Genomic DNA, 24425 nt, shown 5'->3' with positions numbered 1-24425 from the left:
GCCATACTGGTACTGCTGAATGTCTGGGTTGGTTTTATAATGTACGTTGTATTTCATGGGTTCCACTAAAGCACTGTTGAGAAAAATGTTTATGATTATAGGGCTACTGCCAATTGGTTAATGTGCCTAAATGTGTATTTAAAATATTTTTTTTCTACTAAGGATTATTGTTTATTTACTTATCTGTGTTCCATGACCTGATTAAAAGTATTAATACAAAACTATTAACTAAGAAGTTTTCATGATTTTCGATATACTATACATACATAATATACATACTTTTATTTCAGAAGAAAAGCAGGTGCCCAAATAACATTTGCATAGCATTTATTTGTATTAAATCGACACAAAAGTGCAAATTATTTTATTACATTTTACTACGTGCTTTCAGAATATTACCACATAATGTCAATGAACACACATATGTCCTTTATTTACAAGTCTCCTAGAGTTTCCTTCATTTCCTCAACTTCTTACACCACGTACCATTATTCCACACACGAGACTGCCACACATTGCGCAACCAACACCCTCACAAGACCAACACCCTCATACTCACACTCCGCTCACGGTTTGAGTGGTGTTGCTGGTGAATATCTGGCTTTTCCTCTTCTGGCAGCACAGAGCCAGGCTCAGCACAAGCTTATCTTTGGACAAGTAGAGCACTGGCTGAATGCTGCTGCTGAAGTCCATCAAGCCAAACGCCAGATAATGAATATAGCACCGGAACACGTCCTTCGTATAGTACGCCCGGAAAGGAAAGAGCGCCACAGGCGGGAAATAGTTGAAGACGATAATGGCCAAAATGATCAGAACCATTTTGAAGGCCCGCTTCTTCACCGGGTGCATCTCATCTCGGCCCGGCCCCGACTGCCTCAGGGCCCAGAGGATGGCCATGTTACAGAACACCATGAAGGCGAAGGTGGCCAGGATGATGACAGTGAACACCTTATCAAAGTCGGGGATGTCCCCCTTGCACTTGGCAGCGGCGTACGCCAGCACCACCAGCCACACTCCTGTTGCCAGGATGGCCCGGTGGCGGCGGTCCTTCAGCTCGGTGAAGGTGATAGGGTGCAGCACTGCCATGTAGCGGTCCAGGCAGATGCAGGCCAGGAACAGCGGAGAGGTGTCCTTGATGCCGTAGAAGAAGCGAAGCACATACCAGGGCACGCTGGACGTGAGGTACACGATGTTGACCAGCTCCAAAGGCGGCGTCAGGCAAAAGAACACGTCCAGCACAGCCAGCTGCTGGATGAAGATGTCAGAGGTGGAAGAGTCCCCCTTGTTCTTGTGGATGAGCCAGAGCACCATGAGGTTGGCCGGGATGCCAAGGAACATGTTGATGAACTGAAGACCCAGGTACCAGATGATGACGGCGGGCATCTCTCGGCAGCTCTCGTACACCGTCTCCTCCACTTCGCTGTCGTTGACCTGTCTCTGGGAGATGAAGAGCATCGTGGAGTTGATGTGGACCAAATCCATGAAGGTAGGAGACATGATGACCTGGTGGCTGCCTCAACAGCAGGCTGTGTCTGTGAGAGAAGAAGGGTTACGCTCACAGAGGGAAACCAACGGGCAGCTAGCGTGTTCCTCGGCAAATGAACTGTAAATGACTTCTTTGGCAGAGATAATCATCATCAGCTACACTTCCGGAGATGTCTTAATAGCCTGTGCTTCTCCATGTACTAAACTGGGGCTTTCTGCTATGAAATAGACACGATTATGAAAGCACAAAGGAGAGAAGTGAACCAAGAGGAAGTCAGTAGTTCATCTATTTCAGATCTCTAAACCAATTCTGTATTTCCACTTTCCAAAAGAAGAATACAGCTCAGCTCTGCATATGAAATACAAGACTTGTTTTGCATTGTTTCATATCCTATCTATGCAAATGTCATATCAGCAGAATTATTTGCATTGGTAATTTATTTAGTCAAAATAAAGTTGTGCAAACACAACTCCACATGGGTCCTCAGTCCATAAGTCCAGTGCCTTCTTAAGTTTACACAAGGTGACTAATATCTAATATCTCATAATCCACACACAATGCAGAAGCAGTGTGTGGATCGCTCTCTCATCTCTCATCGCTCTCTCTCTCTCTCTCTCTCTCTCTCTCTCTCTCTCTATATATATATATATATATATATATATACACATACTATAAATTGTTTTGTCAATGTAGAGTAATTTGTTTACATATATAATAAATACAAAAAATTCAAAGCTTTAATGAAAGCCGAGGTATTATGCCATGCAAAAAAGGGATTTGACACTTGCCTGTTGAGCAGAGTCCACTATTGTCTGGTCCTCTATTGGTTCCACTGTGTTTGTGGCTCCACTGACAACTCATGGTCTAAGAAACGTGTTACCTTCACCTACACCATCAGATATCAGGGACCCTCCACTGATGGATGATCCAACACGCCACTCATCCGGCTCGGCCAATCACAACGCTCCGTGGAGGGGGGGGCAGCCACGCCCCTGCTTGGCCCCCCATGTCTAACAGGCAACACAGTAGAGATGAATGAAGTTCATTGACAACAACTCATATTGATCAATAATGAAGATTTATTGTGTTAAAATGGATTTGGACTGGAAGTAAGAGCACAGGATAACCGGCTTGAATGAAAATAAAATGTGGTTGCAGGTTTTGTAGGACATGTTATGGCACACCATTATCCATTCACTCAGATTGGCAGTGATGCAACAAAGCATCAGAGCCTAATGGAAATTTGGTGGTAAACAACTGATGCAATCAGTTGATCCACATCTGAAATGTCTACGTAACAAAGTGTTACCTGTTACACAAGGCGTCCTTGATTTTGAGATATAGTATCTGGTGGAAGGTGATGTAATAACAGGTGGTAGATAAGGTAGAGACCCCAATCTACACTGGTCAACTTGAAGTGGCTGTCATCGTTTTAAACCAATTTGTATTTTGTAGTCTAAATGTATAATTTGTAATCTATTGTTACATTTTTACAATGTACTGAATGCTGCTAATTCCAGTATTTAAATTATTAGTGAGTGTACATTTATTTTAGTATTTTGTGTCTTTCAGACGGATATAATTAAAAAAGAAATCCCTATATATTTCTCAAAAAACGATGTGTTTTGATATTTCATTTGGTTGTTATCTCTGATTTCCTATATATATATATATATATATATATATATATATATATATATATATATATATATATATATGTGGGTAGTGTTGTTTTTGGGGGCCTGTTTTACTTTTTGTTTTAGTCTAGTCTTTGTGTCAAGCTATAATTTTAGTTTTTATTAGTTTTAGTCACGTTCATACTCCTTTTAGTTGTGTAAAGTTTTAGTCGACTAAAAGTCTGAGCATTTTTGTCTTATTTTAGTCAGAATTGTCCATGACTATTTTTGTCTAGTTTTAGTCGACGAAAACTGATAGTTTTAGTCAAAGATTGTATTTAGCAAAACCCATTTTACAATTCAAACAAGGTTAGGACCCATCTTATTATTATATTATTGTTACCTTATAGACTCAAGAATACATCCATTCCAGAAGACGCTCTGATTGGATCTACAATATATTTATTTTACCAACCAAATATGCTAGAAGTACACACACACATTTAAATTAGGGCTGTACGGTATGGACTAAAATTTATATCACGGTATGATTTGAGGCATAGATGGTAACGGTAGGCCTATTATATCACGGTATGTTCATTTTATATTCTAATTTCGATATAAATGCTTCTGAAGGGGTATAATACTGGTTAGGCAGCTATTACTGTATTTTTGTATTACTAGGAAACATTTCATATAGTACAGAAGTATTTTAAGAACATTTCTTGAGCAAAACTGCAATAGAAAAAAATGCTAAATCTTTTCTTTTTTTTTAAGTTACTTCCAGTATGGATAGTATGGCTTTCTTTCTCCACTTGGTCGCGGACCTTGCCATATAGTTTTGGCATCTCAATTTGGCTGAAGTGTGTGCGTGCAGGTAACGCGTACCGCGATCGAGTGTTTTGACTATCTCTTTAAAGCCCTTTCTATCGACATTTTGAAATGGAACTATGTCCTTACACAGGTAAACAGTGACGGCGTTTGTTATCTCGTTCCACCGCTGGCTTTTTTTGTCGTAAGGACTGGCTTTGGAAAATGCCTGCGGAAGCGATGCAGAGACAGCTTCACGCTACCAGCGTCTGTCTCGTACGGCGAATGAGAGCTCCTGAAGGGACTATTGCGCAGGCTGCGCGCCTGCGTGCTTGCGCAATAGCAGACTGCCTGAGAAGGCAGTATCGCTGTCAAATCGGTCCCTGGGAAAAGTAACGTTGCGCCGAATTGAAAAAGGAACTACGTTTCATTACCATATTTTCAGTAGTTTCGCGTAACTTTACTTTTCACATGAAAAATAAGTTACGTGACGTCTCGTCTCGTTTTCCTCACGTGATAAAGGTTCATTGACGACGATATTTAGTCATAATTTTCGTTGACGAAAGCAACACTAGTGTGTGGGTATATGTTACAGTAGGTTTTGTTTAGCTGAAACATGGTTTCGATTTATTTAAAGGCTGGGAGTGTATGGAGGTAGATTTGTGTCTTTATTATGCAATCAAACAGAATAGGTTTGAGAGCAAAACTTTCCACACTGCAATCAAAAAATAGATTTGAGAGCAAAACTATCGACACTGCAATCAAAAAATGTTTGATTGCAAGTAAAATAAATGTGATTAAAATGTATTAATGGGAATCCAAAAGTTTTGTTTGCAAATCCAAAAGTTTTGTTTGCGAATCCAAAAGTTTTGTTTGCGAATCCAAAAGTTTTGCTTGCGAATCCAAAAGTTTTGTTTGCGAATCCAAAAGTTTTGCTTGCGAATCCAAAAGTTTTGCTTGCTGTTGAGCTGAATCTCGTGGGCGGGACCTACGCCGAAAGATGTAAGACACGTCTCTATTGGCCAGTCTCGATCGGAGTGACAGCTTGGCAACTCCGCTCCCGAGTCCCGCTCGGTCTCATCATGGACTTCAAAACTCCCTCTCTCGTTACTAACTGTGGATGTTGCCAAGCTGTCACTCCGATCGAGACTGGCCAATAGAGACGTGTCTTACATCTTTCGGCGTAGGTCCCGCCCACGAGATTCAGCTCAACAGCAAGCAAAACTTTTGGATTCGCAAGCAAAACTTTTGGATTCGTAAACAAAACTTTTGGATTCGCAAACAAAACTTTTGGATTCCCATTAATACATTTTTAATCACATTTATTTTACTTGCAATAAAACATTTTTTGATTGCAGTGTCGATAGTTTTGCTCTCAAATCTATTTTTTGATTGCAGTGTGGAAAGTTTTGCTCTCAAACCTATTCTGTTTGATTGCATAATAAAGACACAAATCTACCTCCATAGGAGTGCAGAATGTGTTGGTCTCAGGTCAAAGGATATCATGCCCTTAAATGGGAATATTAAACATAACATAATTTGTTTTTGTTGTATTGATTCTGCCATCTTCCCCTCTCTCCCTTTATCGCTTTTCAACTAAAGAAAAAGCGTCAAGACTTGTTAGTTCCTCTAAACTGCTCACACAGACAAGGAACAGAATGACCACAACATCAACTCTTGACAGAATGTGCCACATGCTTTCATATATAGACATATAGACACATTCATTTTTGTACATGTAGGCCTACTGTATTTTTACTAACAGCAGTCCAACTGATAGCTTAAGGAAATCCTGTGCAATAACTGTTGGTACTATGCAAATGAAAAGTAAAGGAATATACATGCATTATAATATATATATTTTGTATGTATTATAATATATGTTATGACATTTGATTATAAAAAACAGACAGCGGAGCGCCATTTTGTCTCATTATTGTAGTTTGTTGGAAACTGTAATACACGTTTGAATGGAGCGCGTAGAGAAGGTTGCATTCACAAGTCAGGTAAACTAGCAAGACAATCACGGGCATACAATCAAACAATCGGAAAAGTAAACACAGGACAGTACTCAGCTTTCCACGTGCTGTAAACATCCCTACTGTACCATGGAGTTCATACAAACATGTGAACATCGTTCCTATTTGTACAATTTAAAAATGTTCCACTTGTGTGTTGTCTGTATAACTGAATTGTTTGTAGCCTAACCCATACCCTCAATGTTTTGTAGCCTATCTCTTACCCTAACCCGTTTATTTATTGGAGCATTAATTGTTATGGGGAACCTTTTAATAAAACTTCAATGCATGAATTTCTTCACAATTTTAAATATTTTGGACCCAAACATGGGCTACACACCAAAGGCTTTCAGAAAGCATTACAAAAGGACGTGAACATGTCACTTTTTTTTTTGTCACAAAGTCACATTTTGTTTTGTTCCTCATGAAGTGAAAAAGCACTTTTCCCTTGTTAATTTAGTTTCTCTAAAATCTTGTCTGTGTGATTGGATCACAGAGTCTCAGAGGGCTTCACATTCTAGCCACAAATCCAATGGACGCACTAGAGTGTGGATTTAATTTAATTCAGAGTGTGGAGCTCTGTCCGAGCAGCGGTGGACTGCTTTTCAGACACTCTTTGTATGCCGCTACGGTGTGTGGATGGTGGAGCTCCGTCTTAGCATCCATTTATTTAATACCGGTGCCCAGATTCCTTAAGTATCTTGCTACAGCGTGGGGCGCATTTCATATGCAATACCGCTCATTATAACTTTCATACACAACACTACTAAAAAAAGTTTCACAAAGTTGCCGTGGGCCGTAACCATAGCAATAACACGCCCCCCTCTTTCCTAGAGGGTATTTTTCTAACTGTAATTGTTTCATTAAGTACCCATATCGGTACTCGGTACCGTACCGTTCCCAATCAGTTGTCTGAGACAAAGTGTAATTGGTGCATCCCTAGATGAGGCCCCAGTGCCTCCCCTGAGCATGTGCACCCGGCCATTCCACTCCCAGAGGAGCGCATCACATGCCTCTCAAACTTTGTCCCGCAAAATCATATTATGTTTAAAAAACAGTTGACCAAAACAGGAAAGCCACCGTTGACATCACGCGTCATTAACAGCCTAGCGACCAAGGAGTCCTTCTGGTTTAGCCTCTACAGCCCTCTGATGTCAGCCTCCCACTCACGGCCGGCGGCCACAGGGTCACCATCTCGGAAAAGTGGGAAAGGCTCCCACACATTCAATGAATACTATGTCATTAGTATCCTCTTTTAAATCCATTCTACGTGCAAACTTCTTTCCTACCTTCTTCACGACTCCACCTCCTTGGTTAAACATGCGTCCTGATCTATTTGATGTCAAAGGACCATGTCTCCATTAAACTAAAGCTGCAGCTATAGTGCCCAAACCTTTAGTACACAGACGACATTCCAGCATAAGGCCTCTTTCTTTTCTTTCATAAAGTAAAGGAATCGACTAAAAGGACTGTCAGGAACATTGAAGCAACTTAACAATACAAATAGACTGAATGAATAATGAAAAATACATTTGCAAAAGTACCTGGAATGAAGATTAAAAAAAAAGAAAAAAAAAGTTAATATTTCACAGCAGTTCACAGCAAACGTCATTCAGCAATAAAAATCTGGTGACGTACACCATTCCAATTAAATTGACCATTTTGCTTTTTTCAATAATAATGATATTATTGGACTCGCAATAATAGATTCAGAAGAGGGATCTCAACCAGTTCCAGGTAGTTAGTCCACCACAGCACGAGGGCTTGAGGTGATGGGGATCCATCCCCAAAGATAACCCCAGACTTTGATGTTTTTTTGGAGAATAAGACGAGTGGTTCAATCTGGGGTATCTTGCGCCGTTGGATGGAGGGGGTGGAGAGGGGGTGGGTGCTGGAGTGGAAAACGACATCTGCATTGCTGTCGACCAATCAGTTGGTGTTGAGAAGTCCTTTAGGTAGTATTGCTTCCATTTTTCAGTCGGAAGATCAGAACACCAAGACCACGTTCATTCCATGGGTGGAATAGCGGTATTCTTTATAGTAAATACGATATCTGCTTGGGGAGTTTGCATGACCATAGTGTCTTTAACTTAGAAGTGTGATTCTAGATGAAGGTTGAATCCATAGTGCTGGTATCAAGCGCCCTGTGAGCACGGGCCTCAAACAGCTGTTTGATCAGTGCACACTTCTCTTGCTCCAGCTGGCTGATTCGGTCGCTCTTCTCCGTCACCTCCTGGACATGAGACAGCACAGGGACAAATCACTCAAGGTTCAAATCAACGCAATGTAGCCTGGCCACTTTATAATTCAGTGGTTCAGTTCAGTGGTTCTCAAGCTTTTTTTACTTTATTTTATTTTTATTATACAGGAAATTATTAAAGATAACAAAGTTACAATTTAAAAAGGCCTGACTCAGTATAAAGCTGATCTCAGCAGGTTCCTGTTCTGCAGCACATATATCAGGAACATAGCACATCAGACATCAGCAGGACAATCACACAGACAACAGACTGAACACACAGTGGTCTAGTAACGCTCTAATGTGTTGAGGGAGACCGTTCCAGACTGTGGTGAAGGTATGCATGAAGGACCTTTGCCCATAGACATTACTGTATGCAGGCACCGGGTGGAGTGCCATGGAAACTGATCTAGTGACACCCACTTGGGGCATGTAATGCGTTGGTGAGAGAGAGAGAGATGAGTGTTTGTGAGGTGCTGTGTTGCAGTTGAAAATAAACTGATAGCGTGACTGTAAATACAATTTTGAAAGGACAAAGCATGTGTGTGAGTGAGTGCAGTGGTGTGTCCATTTTGGAAGATTACTGTGGATCCTTAAAGCTCGGTTGTATGGCCGATGGGTCCAGTCACTTCCTTCCCACAAAGGAAGTTACAGGCAATTGTATTCTCTACCATTTCGTACTGTTTTGCAATATTATTGCTGTTAAAGGACAGATGCTTTCTGGATAAATTAATGTGAAATGATGTTCTTGATGTTGTTCTTTTTATTGTTTGTTACTCTGACCGTTCTGTTTGATATTGTGGAAAGGACGTTAGTGAATGATTCAGAGCATGATGCATTTTAAACGGCATCACTTTTGGTCTTAATTTTTCTTAAAACAATTGTAGCTGAAAATAAACATAGCCAAATTACAACCAATAGCTTCAGTCATTGAGGGCAAAAATAGGCCCAATGATAGATTTTTTTAATTTAGTTTTACAAATCAAGAGTAGGCCTGACATGCAAAGACATGCTGCCCACCAGCTTTCAAAGTACAATGCTGCCACTGGTGGATTTGTATCAATTTTATTCACATAATTATCCCTCTCTGCTATTTTGTAGTTCACCAAAACACCCTGAAACAACTTGATTCTCACATACTTATGCCACCATACGCCACTAACAGTGCAAGCAGGCCAATGGCAACCAAGCGCGCAGTCCTTCCTCCCTCACAAAACCACCAGCCACCACTGGTGTATATATATATACATATATATATATATATATATATATATATATATATATATATATATATATATATATATATATATGTCTTGTACCTGTGTTAGCAGACGGTTCTGCTCTTTCAGCCTCTGGATGGCCTGAGGAGGAGGAGCTTGGGTGCTGGGGGGGTGGGGGCTGGGGGGGTGGGGGCTCTTCTGGACACCAGCAGGAACAAATGGATTCTGACAGAGGAGGAGACAATAAATCAGTATTACTTAAATCTCACATATCAGATTTTAAATTCACGATTTAAAGTCTGATGGCAGATGAGCCTCCCACTTTATTTTGCTTCATATTTGTTTTGACCAATCATGTTTCTGGAGGCGGGATCTATAAGCGTGTAATTGGCTATTAACAGGGAAAATAAAAAATAAGCACTGCTGGACCAGAGGTTCTATAACAGAGTAGGACTGATGGACCAGAGGTTCTGCTATAACCCAGTAGGACTGCTGGACCAGAGGTTCTGTTATAACACAGTAGGACTGCTGGACCAGAGGTTCTGTTATAACACAGTAGGACTGCTGGACCAGAGGTTCTATAACCCAGTAGGACTGCTGGACCAGAGGTTCTATAACCCAGTAGGACTGCTGGACCAGAGGTTCTGCTATAACACAGTAGGACTGCTGGACCAGAGGTTCTGCTAACCCTGGTTTATTGTTTATCAAAAAGTTTTGCTTCGGGGGTACGGCTCTTCGCTGGTTTGAATCAAACCCCACAGATAGAAAACAGGTTGTGCTCTATGAGTGTTCAGAATCGAAGCACTGCAAACTTTGCTTTGGTGTACCACAAGGGTCAGTCCTTGGTCCATTGCTTTTTGCAATCTACATGCTTCCCTTAGGCGACGTTATACGCAGCTTTTGAATTAGCTTCCACTCCTATGCGGATGACACCCAACTCTTTATTCCTGTAGAATCAAGAGACGCAGCCCAGATCCAGAAGGTTGAGTCCTGTCTGGCTGCAGTGATGAGGTGGATGTTACAGAACTTCCTGCAGCTTAACACTGGGAAGACAGAGATGATAATTATCGGCTCAAAACTGAACCAGAGAAAATTGGAGACAGTCTCACTGTGGTTGGATGGCTTGGCAATCCCACAGAGTGCATGTGTCAGAAATCTTGGTGTCCTGTTCGAACCTTTGCTGTGCTTTGACCAACACGTTAGAAGCATAACTAAAATTGCTTTCTTCCACCTGAGAAACATTGCAAAAATCAGACCAATGTTATCTGAAGCAGATGCAGAGATATTGATTCACACATTTATATCATCAAGATTGGATTATTGTAATTCAGTGTTCTCGGGTCTACCTAACTCTACCACGAGAAGTCTACAGCTTGTACAGAATGCAGCAGCTACACTACTGACCGGAACGAGAAAGTTGCACTGCTGCACTGGCTAGCAATAACTTTGAGATCGGATTTTAAGGTGCTACTGCTAACCTATAAAGCCTTGCATGGACGAGCTCCATCCTCCCTGACCTCATCGTTCCTTACAGTCCGTCACGGCCCCTCCGATCTTCGGGAGCTGGCCATGCCAGCTTGCCAGTGTGGGGGCTTGGGTCAGGGGGGTGTGTCACAAATACTTGGCCTGTTAAGCCCTTTGAGACTGTAATGGTGATTAAGGGCAATATAAATACAATTGAATTAAAATTGAATTGAATCAATTAAAGTTTTGCTCTAGATCAGGGATGGGCAACTTTCATGATAAAGAAGGCCACAATTCTTCGTCATCACCATCAGAGGTCCACATGACCACGCTCTTCAACTAATCGAGGGAAGCTACAAAATAATTATTTATAAGAACAAAATATGTGTATATATACGTCTGTATCAGTTGCGGCTGATTCAATTTGTGGGTGGGGCGATGTCGTGGACGGTAGATGTGATTTCCTGTATTCTGGTGCATTTTGGGGGTGGCCATTACCTACAATTCATTCTGATTCATAGCCTATGCATTAATTGAACCAGCATACATTCATTTCATGTTTTCCATGCTGAAATACATTTTAACATGTCTATACTCTCATATTCAGTGCAGTTGTAGTAGTGGCGACTGAAGTTAAAATCTTTCATGACTTAGTTTCTATAGTTTCTAAGAAAACTAGACACATGGGTTTGCCTTTGAATTTGATTAACAGATACTCTGCTTCTCTAGCCTGGAAATCCAGACCCACATCTAGAAAGCTGTAGGGTCTGGCAACGAGTAATGAAAATGGCCCAACTCGAGGGGCGGCTCCAAGCATGCATTTGGATAACACTACGACCAATCAGAAGAATACAAGGAGTGACGTATCCAGAGCCCCATACGAAAAAGCTACCAGCAGAGCTAACCAATAGATAAGATTCTTGCCGTATCCGGTCGGTAAAACTGCAATGCTTTTGGCCCGCCTATATCAGATACACCGATGTGATTGGTTAATGTTCTGGGCTTGGGGAATTGGGGAGTGAGTATATTGCTCGTTCCAAGAATGACTCGCTGAGGAAATTCAAATTGTGCTGTAGCGAGAACTCTGGATTTCCAGGGTAGTGCTTCTCATCTTTCTTGATTAAGTTTTTTATTCCATTTTAAATGATCTGCGGGCCGCCAGTTGCCCGTCCCTAGAGACTTACCCCCTCAGTGCAGGCAATGAGGTCATTAAGGCAGCGATTGACTTCTTGCAGTTTAGGAATCAAAACGTTGATATGACTCGGACTCCCTTCCTGTCAAGAGAGAAAGAAAATAAAACTCAATAAAACTACATCTTTGGTAAATTCGCAGTCTGAATTGTTTGCACAAAATGAGGTGTTATATTTGTATATTTAATCCTAAAAAACATAACATAAAACATAATAGAATTACATAACAAAAATATATAAAAACATGATCTTATATCTAATAATAAAATCTAACAAATACTCTAAACTCACAAAATAAAAAATGACACAGAATACACTAACAGGATGTAAATGAATGAAGCAAACGACAGATACGACGTGCGTACAGTAAACAAACAAAACACTTGTTCCTTGTTGTGTATTTGTGTTCTAATGGGACCACTGCAGGTCACTCAGCAGCGCTCCCACCGTGCTCTGGGCGCTCTGGCCAACCAGCTGCTGTCTCTCGGTGACGCTGTGGATCTGGGTCTGGTACCAGTCCCGGGCGCGCTCCACCTGCTCCAGACCGGCCAGCAGGGAGTCCTTCTCCTGCTCCAGCTCCTTCATCTGCTTCAGCTGGGGGGGGGGGGGGAAGAGAGAGAGAGAGAGAGAGAGAGAGAGAGAGAGAGAGAGAGAGAGAGAGAGAGAGAGAGAGAGAAAAACAAGAACAACAGGTATAAGCCGTTTTCACATATGTCCTCCGTCTTTTCTCTGCATTTGTGGATCAGGAGGTTCGACCGTGAGGGTCATTCACACTTATTCACACTTGACGCCCAATATGCGGACAAATAGAAGAAACGCTGAGCAAGAAAGGCGTCGCGAACGACTGCGTTACCGGAGGAAGAGAGCGTATTTTTTGGCTTCATTTCACATCTAACAAACACTGGGACAAATGTAGTTGATATCTGTGTTAACTGAGAAAACAGGGAGTGGAAGGACGGGACCCTATAATGTTCAGCTAACTGTTGTCAATAATAATTGTTATGAGAGATAGCGCAGGTGTGTGCGCGAGAATGGCGAATGTGTGTATGTTGTATGTGTGAGTGAGTGGACAAGCGAGGAGAGCGAGCGGTAGCGTGTGTCAGTTTAGTAAAGTAATGAACAAGTCCGGTTGTGTCTGTGCAAACGTGTACTGTAAAGTTAGTGAAACTAAGAATAAAGTACCCAGCCTGTCAATCATCGGCGGCCGCTTCATTCCGACCTATAAGCAGACCCACTGCCGGTCAAAGTGAAGGGTGTTACCCCCGAGAGAACATCGGCCCTGGAGGGAACGTCTCCCCTGTGCTCCTCGACTACGGTCTGGGAGCCGACAGCAGGAAAGGTGTAACATAATAAAAACATTTCTATATACGCGTGCAGCTGTGAACTCATGTATTGTAATTTATTGTATGACGTTGTACTTGAGGGTTACGATGAGACCTATCATTTAGCGTTCACCACGAATGACTCTGAAAAGCAGTGCCACATTTAAATGTTTTAAACCATTCAGCGAACAAAAGACAACAGGCTGATTATCAATTAGGGTGCGGGTGCCACTCAATGACATGCAAACATAGACCGAAGTGTCATCAACACGCCGACTCAACTGGTCTGAAATGCCGACATTCTACTGCTCATTCACATATAAGGTAATTAACATTTCCGCCGGCTAAAATACTACCTGAGGGGTAGTCTTTTTTCAGGAGGTCCAACGTCAGGATATGTCATTCACATATACAACGGAGAATAGACGGTTGTATGTGAAAATAGCTATAGAGAGAGGGGTGGGGGGAAGGAACAGCTATGGGTTAGAGAGAGAGATAGAGAGAGAACAGCAGGTATATCTATCTATCTATCTATCTATCTATCTATCTATCTATCTATCTATCTATCTATCGAGAGAGAGAGAGGTATAGAGAGAGGGGTGGAGAGAGAGAGGTGGAGAAGGAGAGGTACAGAGAGAGATGGGTGGAGAGAGAGCGGGGTAGAGAGGTTGGTATTATTGTGAAGTTAGCTCCCATTGCCGTTGGTGTGGAGCCCTGCCCACCACAGGGTGAGTATTGAGAAGGAAGCATGATTCCTTTAAGTAATACCAACCAGCCCCCTGGGCTATCTATATGATCCATGGTTAACTGTATGGTCCATGGTTCACTGTATGGTCCATGGTTCTCTATAATATAATCCATGGTTCTCTATATAATCCATGGTTCACTGTATGGTCCATGGTTCACTGTATGGTCCATGGTTCACTATATGGTCCATGGTTCACTATATGATCCATGGTTCACTATATGATCCATGGTTCTCTGTATGATCCATGGTTCTCTATATGGTCCATGGTTCACTATATAATCCATGGTTCACTATATGGTCCATGATTCACTATATGATCCATGGTTCTCTGTATGGTCCATGGTTCTCTATATGATCCATGGTTCACTATATGGTCCATGGTTCTCTATATAATCCATGGTTCTCTATATAATCCATGGTTCACTATATGGTCCATGGTTCACTATATGGTCCATGGTTCACTATATAATCCATGGTTCACTATATGGTCCATGGTTCACTATATGATCCATGGTTCTCTGTATGATCCATGGTTCTCTGTATGGTCCATGGTTCACTGTATGGTCCATGGTTCACTGTATGGTCCATGATCAGCATTAGATCACACAGATACAAATGGCTGTGAAGTACTGAATAAGTACAAGTACTATGATCCAGTGTAGCGGTGTGTATTGTTGCCTCTCGACCCAAACACACACAATGTCCCAGGAAGCATCGCTCCACTGCCGCCATGGCAACCGCACAGCAACCCAGGAATGGGATAAACACAGTGAGGCCGCTCCAACTATGGCCACCCCCAGTGTGTGTGTGTGTGTGTGTGTGTGTGTGTGTGTGTGTGTGTGTGTGTGTGTGTGTGTGTGTGTGTGTGTCTCTGGCATTGAGCACAAGTTGTGCTGACTGGGCATCTCTCTCTCACTCTCACTGTCTATCTATCTCTCTCACACACACACACACACACACACACACACACACACACACACACACACACACACACACACACACACACACACACACACACACACACACACACACACACACTCCGGCCCCTGGTGTGTCATCTGTCCCTCCACTCATCTCTCCATCCATTCTCTCATGTCCATAGTTATTGGTGACGCCTCACTCGCCCCCTCGTCCACCCGTGATGTTTACAGACGCTGAAGCAGTCGTAGCATATAAGGAAACAATGGTGTGATCCCTGGGGCTGATGTTATGTAACACCAGCTGTACGAGAGGAAGAAGCTTCTTCAGTACTTTTAAGGACAGATATAAGAAGAGAAAGTGAAAGAGTGAGATTCAGAGAGCGAGCGAGCGAGTTTACAGTGAAACAGGGAGGGAGGGGCTTTTGTGTGTGTGTGTGTGTGTGTGTGTGTGTAAACAACAACAAATGTTAGTCTTAAGAGCAACTGTCAAGAGTTAACATTACAGGATGTCCAAGATGTTGGACTACAGACAATGTTCTGAAATAAGATACTATTCTGACTGCCAGGCAAATAAAACAAGTCCGAAATGAAAGTGGGTCAGTACGCCAGACCAGTGCAGAGATTGACCTTATCGCTCACTTCTCTCAATCTCATTAACAAATATTGAAAGATCATCAGTTCAGCCTCAACAACCATGGGTCAACAATCTCTCTCTCTCTCTCTCTCCTATACTTACTCACCCAAAGGAAAAAGTGCAGGGCCTTGCTGCTGTAGAGGCTACTGCTCAGGGGAATGAACACGGTGGTGTAGGCTGCCCAGACAGCTGTCCAGGCTTGGCCGGGCTGGCCAAGCGAGTCCCCTGCTTCTACCAGGCCGCTGGGCCCGACCCGGCTGGCCACCATCAGTCCAGTGACGACTGGGAGGCAGCAGGGAGCCCAGAACCACAACAGGAGCTCAGGACGACGAGAACCCAAGGAATCAATCTCTCTCTCTCTGTCTCTCTGTCTCTCGCTCTCCCTTCCCTCTCTCTCTCTCTCTCTCTCTCTCTCCGGACGAGACAGGAGAGAAGGGAAAGGGAACAGATGGGGGGGAGGGGGCGACGGGGGGGAGCTTAGAGAAAAAATAAAACGAGGAAGGGAACACATAGGATAGAGGGTTGGAGGGAAATGAGGGAACTCGACAGGGACAGAGAGGAAGGACAAAGAGAGAGGGCCGAGTGGCATGAGAGCCAAGGGAGGAGGGGCCACGTGAGGTTGGGGTGGAGAATAGTATATGGTGGTGACCAATAGGAATAGAGGAGCCCTGCACTAAAGGCTAAGGCCTCTGTATTCTGCTTGCATTCTCTGATTCTCCTATTTATATTCGGTTTAGCTACATTGGAACTTCATGACCTGTTCCACACTGCATGGCCAGCTCTGCTCAGCCCATGAAGTTCACTTTAAAAGCCGGTCTGGTTAAAGAGTCGGGCAGCGGCGCTCAGTGGGTAGAGCCATCAGGCTGCGTCCTTACAGCAGACACGGCGTGTCATCCTCTCTCTCACACCGTACGGTCTAGTTCTCACTGGACCTGCCATGAACACACACCTGCTCCACAACACAATACACCATTATTCTGGAGGGGAGAAAAGGACCAAAAGAACTGTGGTATGTAAGTATATGGCCATTGTTTAAACCAGTGTGTGTGTGTGCGCGTGCGCATGTGCGTGTGTGTGTTACCGTTCCGTAGTCCACTCCGGTGGTGATGGTGTGGCGCCGCGGCTCTGTTTGGCTCCGCCCACGGCGCAGTGAGGCCCTTAATCCTTTGGCTGACTCGCTCCGAGATCTGGGGAGCCCCGCCTCCACAGCACCTGCACCAGAGGGGCGGTCACTCATCGGGATGATGCTCCACATCATCTTTAAAGGCTCATCTGTTCTCCACCGTTCTTGTCGCCCCAACCGGATGATATGATGTCAGAGATATCAGGATTGGTCTTGTGCTTTCACAAGAGCAAACAGAACAACTAAGTATTTGTGTGTCAACTAGAATCTACATTTCTATAACATTAATCTTATTTTTTAGCACTTCATTTCAACGTCAAAAGATAAGTTACCAGTTAGGAGCAGGATGTTTTAGTTGTTTTGTAGCATGTTAAGGGTATTCTCATCCACTAGAGAGAGCCATGTTATAGAGCAAGTATAGAGAAATAGTGGAACGGAGCTGATTGTGTGATAATAGGCCATAACTATAAAAGACCCAACTTAGTATTATATAGTTAACATTCTTGTGGTTGGTTTCACCCTAAGACCACAACTGTTAATGTAAACCCCAAGGAGGGTCATTCACAATGTAGTTATACATATGTTCAATCCTTCAAGAAAGGATATTGACTTTGACTGAGCCAACATGGGCTATGTCCCTTCCAAAGTACGCTTCTGTATTTTCAGACAATCTCTGACACGCACAAATATGAACAGAAATTATGACCAACAGCTTTACCGTCAACTATTGTACTCAACTATTGTTCCTCTTAAGTTTTATTCTTTCCTTCTTCTTCTTCTTCTTTATTATTCTCTACAAACTTTGGGACCTATCTCCTTCACCTAGATCAGGGTTTCTCAACGGGGCGGCAGCGCCCCCTGGGGGGCGTTCGTAGAACCTAGGGGGGCGCTGGGAACGAACACGGGGCCGTCACAACTTTGCTTGTGTAGTGGTCATTATTTTGAACTTGAACTTTCATGGTTTTCAAATATTTTCGGTGCAAAAATAGGATAACTGAAATAAAAAGCCTATCTTCATATGGGTTTCTAACCCCTCTATCGTCTCAACTACTTTTTACTTTATGCTCAGTACCGCCATGATCTCTATAGTAACGCCGATAAACAAATCCACCTCATCGCAGCAGCGTGGTGCTTTCCGGAACTATTTCGCCCTCCCCTGACTTCCACTGGTTGGTTTGCGGGACATGCAAAGCAAGCGGTGGATGGGGCATTACACTAAGCAAGCATGAATCTCATCCATATTACATAGTAAGGCAACATAAGACGTGAATAAAGCTCTAAAACTCGTTTCTATTCTATTGTAAACAATAGAATGTGTGCATTACATGTAGACCACTGCAACATCTCTCATTACGTCTGCAAACCGATAAACACTTACTTTCATAAGGGACGCACACCAACCGACACACACGCATTTAACACTCATGTTACAGGCGCTTAACTTGTATAGTAACAAACTACTTTAATTACTATTTGGCTGCAAACTTAAACGTGCTACTCGCCAACTCAGAACGAAGCGGATAAAAGCTGCACATGCGTTGCTAGGCAACGTCACGTAAACAAAGGGAGTCTTTCATGCACATATTGAACCCACGTTCGCGGGTTAACAGTTCAATAACCAATAAAAATGTACACAAGCATTTACGTATTAAATTTCAATAGCTCAATAATAAAACCTTTTAATAAAACTCTGAATACACATTTTCTTGTCCAGAAGAAACCAAAACGGCACAGAAGTTTTTTATTCAAGCAATGTTGGAGTGGAGTTGGTAATGGATATAGCCTACCCACGGGTGTCGCAAATTTCTTTAAAAAAATTAACAATAATAATGGGGGGGGGGGGGGGGGCGCCAGAGGATCAGGGTAAGGTAAGGGGGGCGTTTGCTCAAAAAAGGTTGAGAAACACTGACCTAGAGACTCCATTCCATTCTAATTTTAAAATGTTCAGATTAGCTTGGAATGGCGCGCTTCCTTTCAGATTTTTAAAATATCTTAAACTTTTTAAGATATTCTACTTTTAAAATATTATTTTTTACAATGGAAGTCAATTCTCTGACACTTCAACTACTTTAAACTTGGGCCCAATCTCAATACACCCCTTCGCCCAAACCCTCACCCCTACCCCTTAAGCCTACCCCTTAAGCCTACCCCTTAAAGGACAAGTCTGGTATTTAGTACATTGAGCCCCCTTTCTGGTTTGTCTAGGATGAAGTAGAGTGGTTGACATGGTGGTATTTGGCTCATTTCAATTTCGTCTTTTCGCTCGGTTCTAGCCCTACTGTTGAGACGGAGAACCGAGCGAAAAGACTACAACCAAACGTAAACAGCCTCCCTTTCAGTTTCCGGTCTGGTTTCAATGGGATTTACAAAATGCCAAATAAAACACGACAGAAACTGTATTTCGCTACAATACTTGATTTGGAACATCAACGAACACCACTCGGTGAGTTGCACATTTCTGAAAACGATGTAGCATGTAGCCATTCTGAAGCAGGCAGGGCGATTCTAAATGAGCCAAATACCTGACAGGCCCAATAGTCAACATGTCGGTGTCAACCACTCTATTTCATCCTAGACAAACCAGATAGGGGGTTCAATGTGCTTAATAGCAGAAATGTCCTTTAAGCCTACCCCATAACCCTACCCCTCGCAAATTCTTCCCCTACGAAATGGGACAACCCTTCAAGACCCAGTCACGTCATCAGTAGCCATCGACGGCGTTTACGGGAATAGACGCGACAAGTTTGTTGCCGGTTGTTTTGAGTTTCACAATACCGGCTTCAGCTGTGGTGATTCTGGTGGTGATTGCGTGGGTTTTAAACATATTTTTTGCTGTCTGAGAAATGTGTAAAAGAAAATAAGACTTGTTCAATGCCGCATTTGAAGCCTCGGAATGCTGGTGGATCCGTTTGAGGTATGTAGAATATACTGCAAAAAGTTAGGTCATAGTTAACCTAGCTACACAGGTTGAACGGCTGCGACAGATGTAATTAAGGATGTGTTTGCCTCAATCTCCTCCGCTGTTTCTATATATTTTTTTAAATCAGTGTAGGCTATGCTATGTTCACCCATGGTTAAATAAATGTTCAGGCCTACTAGAAGGATTTCAAGCAACGTTTTATTCACAAAGACTGCAATATTTTTTAGAATGGTGTCATGCACCTGCGCATGAAATGGAAAATCAATCTCTGAGCAATCGATTTCAGCACGTTCTTTCTGGACAGCGCCATTTACGAATCACGTAAGGAGTGCTTCCTAAGAAGACTCCTAAGAGACCGTTCGGGAACCACGCGACCAGGGGCGGACCTTTGAGTCCCAGGTCTTTGGGGAGGTCTGCCAGCGGCTGGCGGTGCACAAGACGAGGACGACGCCGCTCCACCCCCAGAGCGACGGGCTGGGGGAGCGGACACCAGTGGACTCGGTGTTCGGGGCCCCGCCCGAGCCCGAGATTGCCGGGGGTGCGGCTATGGACTATATTTCCGCAGGCTGAGGGATGGCCTGCTGGTGGTCCATGACTACACCCCCCAGGCTCAGGCTGCCTCAGGGTGAGGCAGAAGAGGGGCTACGACACTCCCCCCGAGTGCGCACGCACGTGCGTGCGTGTAACGTAAAAGTTATTAAGTCAATAAGGTCGCATTCAGGTGTTTATTGTGCTCACCATTGGTCTTTTACATGCCTATTTTGTGTGTTTGTATTTATGTCATCTGACTCATCCCATTTTCAGTGTGTTCTTTACACAGACCTTGTGAGGTGTGTGTATGAGAGATAGATGAGAGGTTCCTTGTACATAATCTCATAGTTAATAATAATCATAATAATCAGGTTGCGTTTAGGTGTGTATTCGTGTATTTGCCATTGCAGAAGTATCGGTTTTCTGGCAGTATTCATTTTGGGCGGGTTTTTGGTTGATTGGGCGGTTTTTAGTCTAAAGTTGGTCTGGAAATTGCCAACAGAACAGAACTATGCTATATTGTATCTCAAACGTATTCAAACTTCATCACATTAGCCAATTATTTAACTCTTAATTTTATTTGTTTCCAACCATTTTGTATTTTTTTTAAATGGTGTGCATGTTTACATTGTTTACTCCATTTAGACTCAAATCCCTTCACTTGATTTAAGTCATTTAACATTTCTTTACGTCTTCAACTATGTGGCTTTACTAAAACATATTTTCAAGCTCACTTTGCACTACAGCACTCACCGCATTTTCTGCAGGAAATGAATTTTCTAGTTTTTGCATGTTATACTCCAGCAAAGGTTTGAATGATCCATGATCATAAGAAATTATGCCCAAACCGATCTGTTACACAAAATACAAAATGTTTGTTTTATTAGAAAACCCTCCACCCTAACCCACACGACATCCACAGCAATCCAGCCCAGAACCATTTGTACAACTGACCTTTAGCCCTTCATTGGAATTTCATAGAGCAAAAAGAAGAGGGGAGAGAAGGGGAACAGAGCAAGGCCCAGGGGGAAACTTGCAGATTATGGCTGGGAGAGGGAGGCTCTTAAGAAAGGATTGGCAAGGTTTCACCTCTCTGGTGCTCCAGGGAGTCTGGCCCAGAATGCTGTCAACTGGTCTCCAATGGTCAGGGTTCATGACCACGGTGACAGCACTGTCTGTCTGTCCAGTGTTTCCCATACATAGACCAATGTGTGGCGCTGCACCACAGATTGAACAACGAGCGCCACAAATTGATTCAGCTTTTCTTATTTATTTTAACGCGATTTTTAAGTTTAACTCCGCCAGCCCGTAATCGCACCCCCACCCAGTCAACAATCCTGTCCGCCCGCAACCCAACTCCCCCCCTCCCCGTCAACAATCCTGTCCGCCCCAACCCAACTACCCCCCCCCCCCCCTCCCCGTCAACAATTCCACCCGCGATTATAAGCGTTATAAGCATTATAAGCAGTGGCGGTTTTAGGCACGGGCGAACACATTGCTACCTGGTCTGTGGGAAACACTGCTGTCTGTGTGGGACTCTCTTTCTCTCTGCCATCTTTCTCTCTCTGGCTAACTTTTTCCTGAGTCCAATGGATGCAAGTATCCAAGACTTGTAGGGAATTTTAAAACATTTATTTTGAGGTGATATGGACCCGAAGTGAACTGACAGCTGTCTACTGAAAACATCTTTCTCAATTGCCGCCTGAGTTTGTTGTTGCTGGTGACGTAAAGAGGTCAGCCGGTGGCTCTATTACCACTAGTTGAAATGGGTACAGCGCCACCTATCATACCGGGGCATGACACGCTTCGGCCAATGAATCGATTTACTCACCGCCATGTATAACTGGACAATTGCAGTTGTCAATTGTCCAGTTATACAACAATGCAGTTATACAACAAAAGTGAGCATAGTCGAACTATGGCTTTAATCGGATTAAGCGGTGTGTAAACGTAATGATTGACAGAAAGCGAGCAAGAGATAGGGAGACCGAGAGAGTGGGAAAGAGAGAATGCCAGAAAGAGGGAGAACAAGAAAAAGTCAGTGTGTGTGTGTGTGTGTGTGTGTGTGTGTGTGTGTGTGTGTGTGTGTGTGTGTGTGTGTGTGTGTGTGTGTGTAAAAAGAGGGAAAGAAACAAGAAGAAAGTAAACAACACATCTGTTATAAATATTTTCTTGGGTATTCTCTTCTGCTGTATAAAAAAGTGTAATGTAAATCTACCTCAAGAGAACTCAGGTGAACTCTACCTTCATCTCTCTGACTTTCCTACAAGAGCCTTCAGCTGGTCTAGACCTCATGTGTTGTGTCAGGGTCAGCCATAAGTCCAGGAATCACTCCTCATCAGAGAGTACCTGAGATCTACCTCTTCCACTGTACATCCCAGTGTAGCTCAAACCAAATACCTATTAACCATATGTTTTTGTGTTGCTGCAGATATGTAGTGATGCATGCATTGGATGAGATAATATGACGTTTGGTATTGTAACAGTAGGGCCTAGATAGGCCTGCTACAACACACACATTAACACATATTATCTGAGAAGACTTTCATGAGATACTCACACGTCGTAGATCTTAGGAACTGGGAAGATTCCAGCGCAAGCGAATCAATGGCCCGGACACCACCCGGCTGAGGACCTTGCTTCCCGACATACTGCACGGGTACAGAGACCCGCTCCAGACACCTTCCGGACCTTTCGCAGCCCGCGTCGTACCTCGCTGTCCCGCAGGCAGGGTACCTCCTCCCGTCCTCCGGCCGGGCCCGGCCGTGCAGCGGGGTGGCTCGCTGCTGCTGCTGCGTGTTGGCCACATTGCTCGGCCCCAGAGGCCGAAGTTTGTTATCAATTCGCGTGCCGACATTGCACGTAGAATGCGAGGCGGGTTTTGTCAGTGGAGGAGGCAAATTATGGTTTGGATAAGGCTTTGCGGTCTGGAGAGCCGCCTGTGCCTTAAAGTGATCATTATTATTGTCGGGGTTGAGCATTGAATAGCGCAGGCCCGCTACGAACCTCTGGAAGGTGAGGCAGCCATGTGGCGGAGCCGCCCGCCGCAAGCACTCCAGCACCCCGCCGGGCAGGTCCTGTGTGTCTGCGCCCTGCCACCGGCCCTCGATCTCTGATATGTGGACAAAACCTCTCCTTCCGTCATCTAGGATATCAAAAAGTGTCCTCAGGCTGAGCAGGAAGGCTTTCGGTAAGCCGTCGGTTGAATAGTCACTTTCTTTAGGTTGCATTCTGACACTTTTAAAACTGCCAGACCGGCCCTGAAACCCTGGTTTTCTTGCGCCGATTCTCCCATTAGTTGTAGGTTGATTGTTGAGTTTACAGCCCTCGGTAGCTATCAGAGCCATTAATGTGTATAGGTCACTTTCACCGAGTGACATTAAACCTATAGCGTGGATCCAGGTCCGAGGCGCCGTGTTCTTATAATCGGATAAGGTAACTTGCTATTCCAATGAAATCGAAGTCTTCCCGTTAAAATGATGCCACCGAGTTGTAAACAATAAAAGAAGTGTTTTCTTATGAACTAACCCTCTTTTATGTCGCTCACGATACTTTTTGCATCACCGCCCTTCAAACGTCTGTGCCTGTCTGCCAAGGCGTCCGCCTATTGGTCAGGTGAGGGAGAGACGCGCTCCTATTGGTCACGGTGAGGGAGAGACGCGCTCCGATTGGTCCAACAAGTTTGAGTTGCGCTTTTATTATTGCAAACGGGACGTTGTTTATCCGTGATTCATATCTGATTTCTGATTCATATCCGATTTCTTGAATTACACCAATGGCTGATTCCACTTTTTGTCTTTGACAACGTAAAATACAATCATTATATATATAATCAGTAATTCAGTTCTATTATTAACCTACTTTATTTTGGGATTCGTTTTATAGTATTTTAACTGGTCTTCACAGCTCCCTTCATTAGGCTTAAAAGCACATAGTGCTTATTAAGGGTCATGATTATACAGTCAGTTAGTGATAATCGCATCAGGGCGTGTAAGGTTTTCTACTGATTATTGAATGTGTGTTATTAATGTGTTTTATTGAATGAACAACCAATTGTGATATGGTATAATAATAATACAATTATAAACATGAGTAATAGCTTACGTAATACGTAATAGCTTAAAATCCTTCACATACAACCTTTGTACTCAATTACACACACATGTTGGTATGGTCAACTATTG

At 43.3% G+C, this 24425-nt stretch overlaps 2 protein-coding genes across 2 annotated transcripts; both read right to left on the bottom strand.

Moving 5' to 3' along the window:
* Window positions 1-393: 393 nt before the first annotated feature.
* Window positions 394-1583, bottom strand: hcar2 (hydroxycarboxylic acid receptor 2). The gene has a single exon (XM_084486309.1). The coding sequence runs from the start codon at window positions 1495-1497 to the stop codon at window positions 556-558; it is 942 nt and encodes a 313-aa protein (XP_084342435.1). The 5' UTR covers window positions 1498-1583; the 3' UTR covers window positions 394-555.
* Window positions 1584-6465: 4882 nt separating this feature from the next.
* On the bottom strand, window positions 6466-23792 carry LOC311367929 (suppressor APC domain-containing protein 2-like). The gene is made up of 6 exons (XM_084486802.1): window positions 22802-23792; window positions 16749-16879; window positions 12491-12637; window positions 12038-12127; window positions 9489-9614; window positions 6466-8163 (listed from the first exon to the last, which is right to left on the bottom strand). The coding sequence occupies exons 1-6, from the start codon at window positions 23619-23621 to the stop codon at window positions 8035-8037; spliced, it is 1443 nt and encodes a 480-aa protein (XP_084342928.1). The 5' UTR covers window positions 23622-23792; the 3' UTR covers window positions 6466-8034.
* Between the last annotated feature and the right edge of the window lie 633 nt (window positions 23793-24425).

This window comes from Micromesistius poutassou (genome assembly GCF_964030765.1).
Source record: "Micromesistius poutassou genome assembly, chromosome: 22".
Classification (NCBI taxonomy): Eukaryota; Metazoa; Chordata; class Actinopteri; order Gadiformes; family Gadidae; genus Micromesistius; species Micromesistius poutassou.
This window is presented reverse-complemented; position numbering and strand designations above follow the sequence as displayed.

What these genes read in the sequence shown, in the direction of transcription:
- hcar2 (XM_084486309.1), bottom strand. Translation starts at nt 1,497, where the DNA reads ATGTCTCCTACCTTCATGGATTTGGTCCACATCAACTCCACGATGCTC.
- LOC311367929 (XM_084486802.1), bottom strand. Translation starts at nt 23,621, where the DNA reads ATGTCACTCGGTGAAAGTGACCTATACACATTAATGGCTCTGATAGCT. An exon ending in GTTCCTAAGATCTACGACGT is followed by an intron (nt 16,880 to 22,801) that starts GTGAGTATCTCA and finishes CCTCTGGTGCAG; the next exon opens with GTGCTGTGGAGGCGGGGCTC. An exon ending in AGAACCGTCTGCTAACACAG is followed by an intron (nt 8,164 to 9,488) that starts GTACAAGACATA and finishes TCTCATGTCCAG; the next exon opens with GAGGTGACGGAGAAGAGCGA.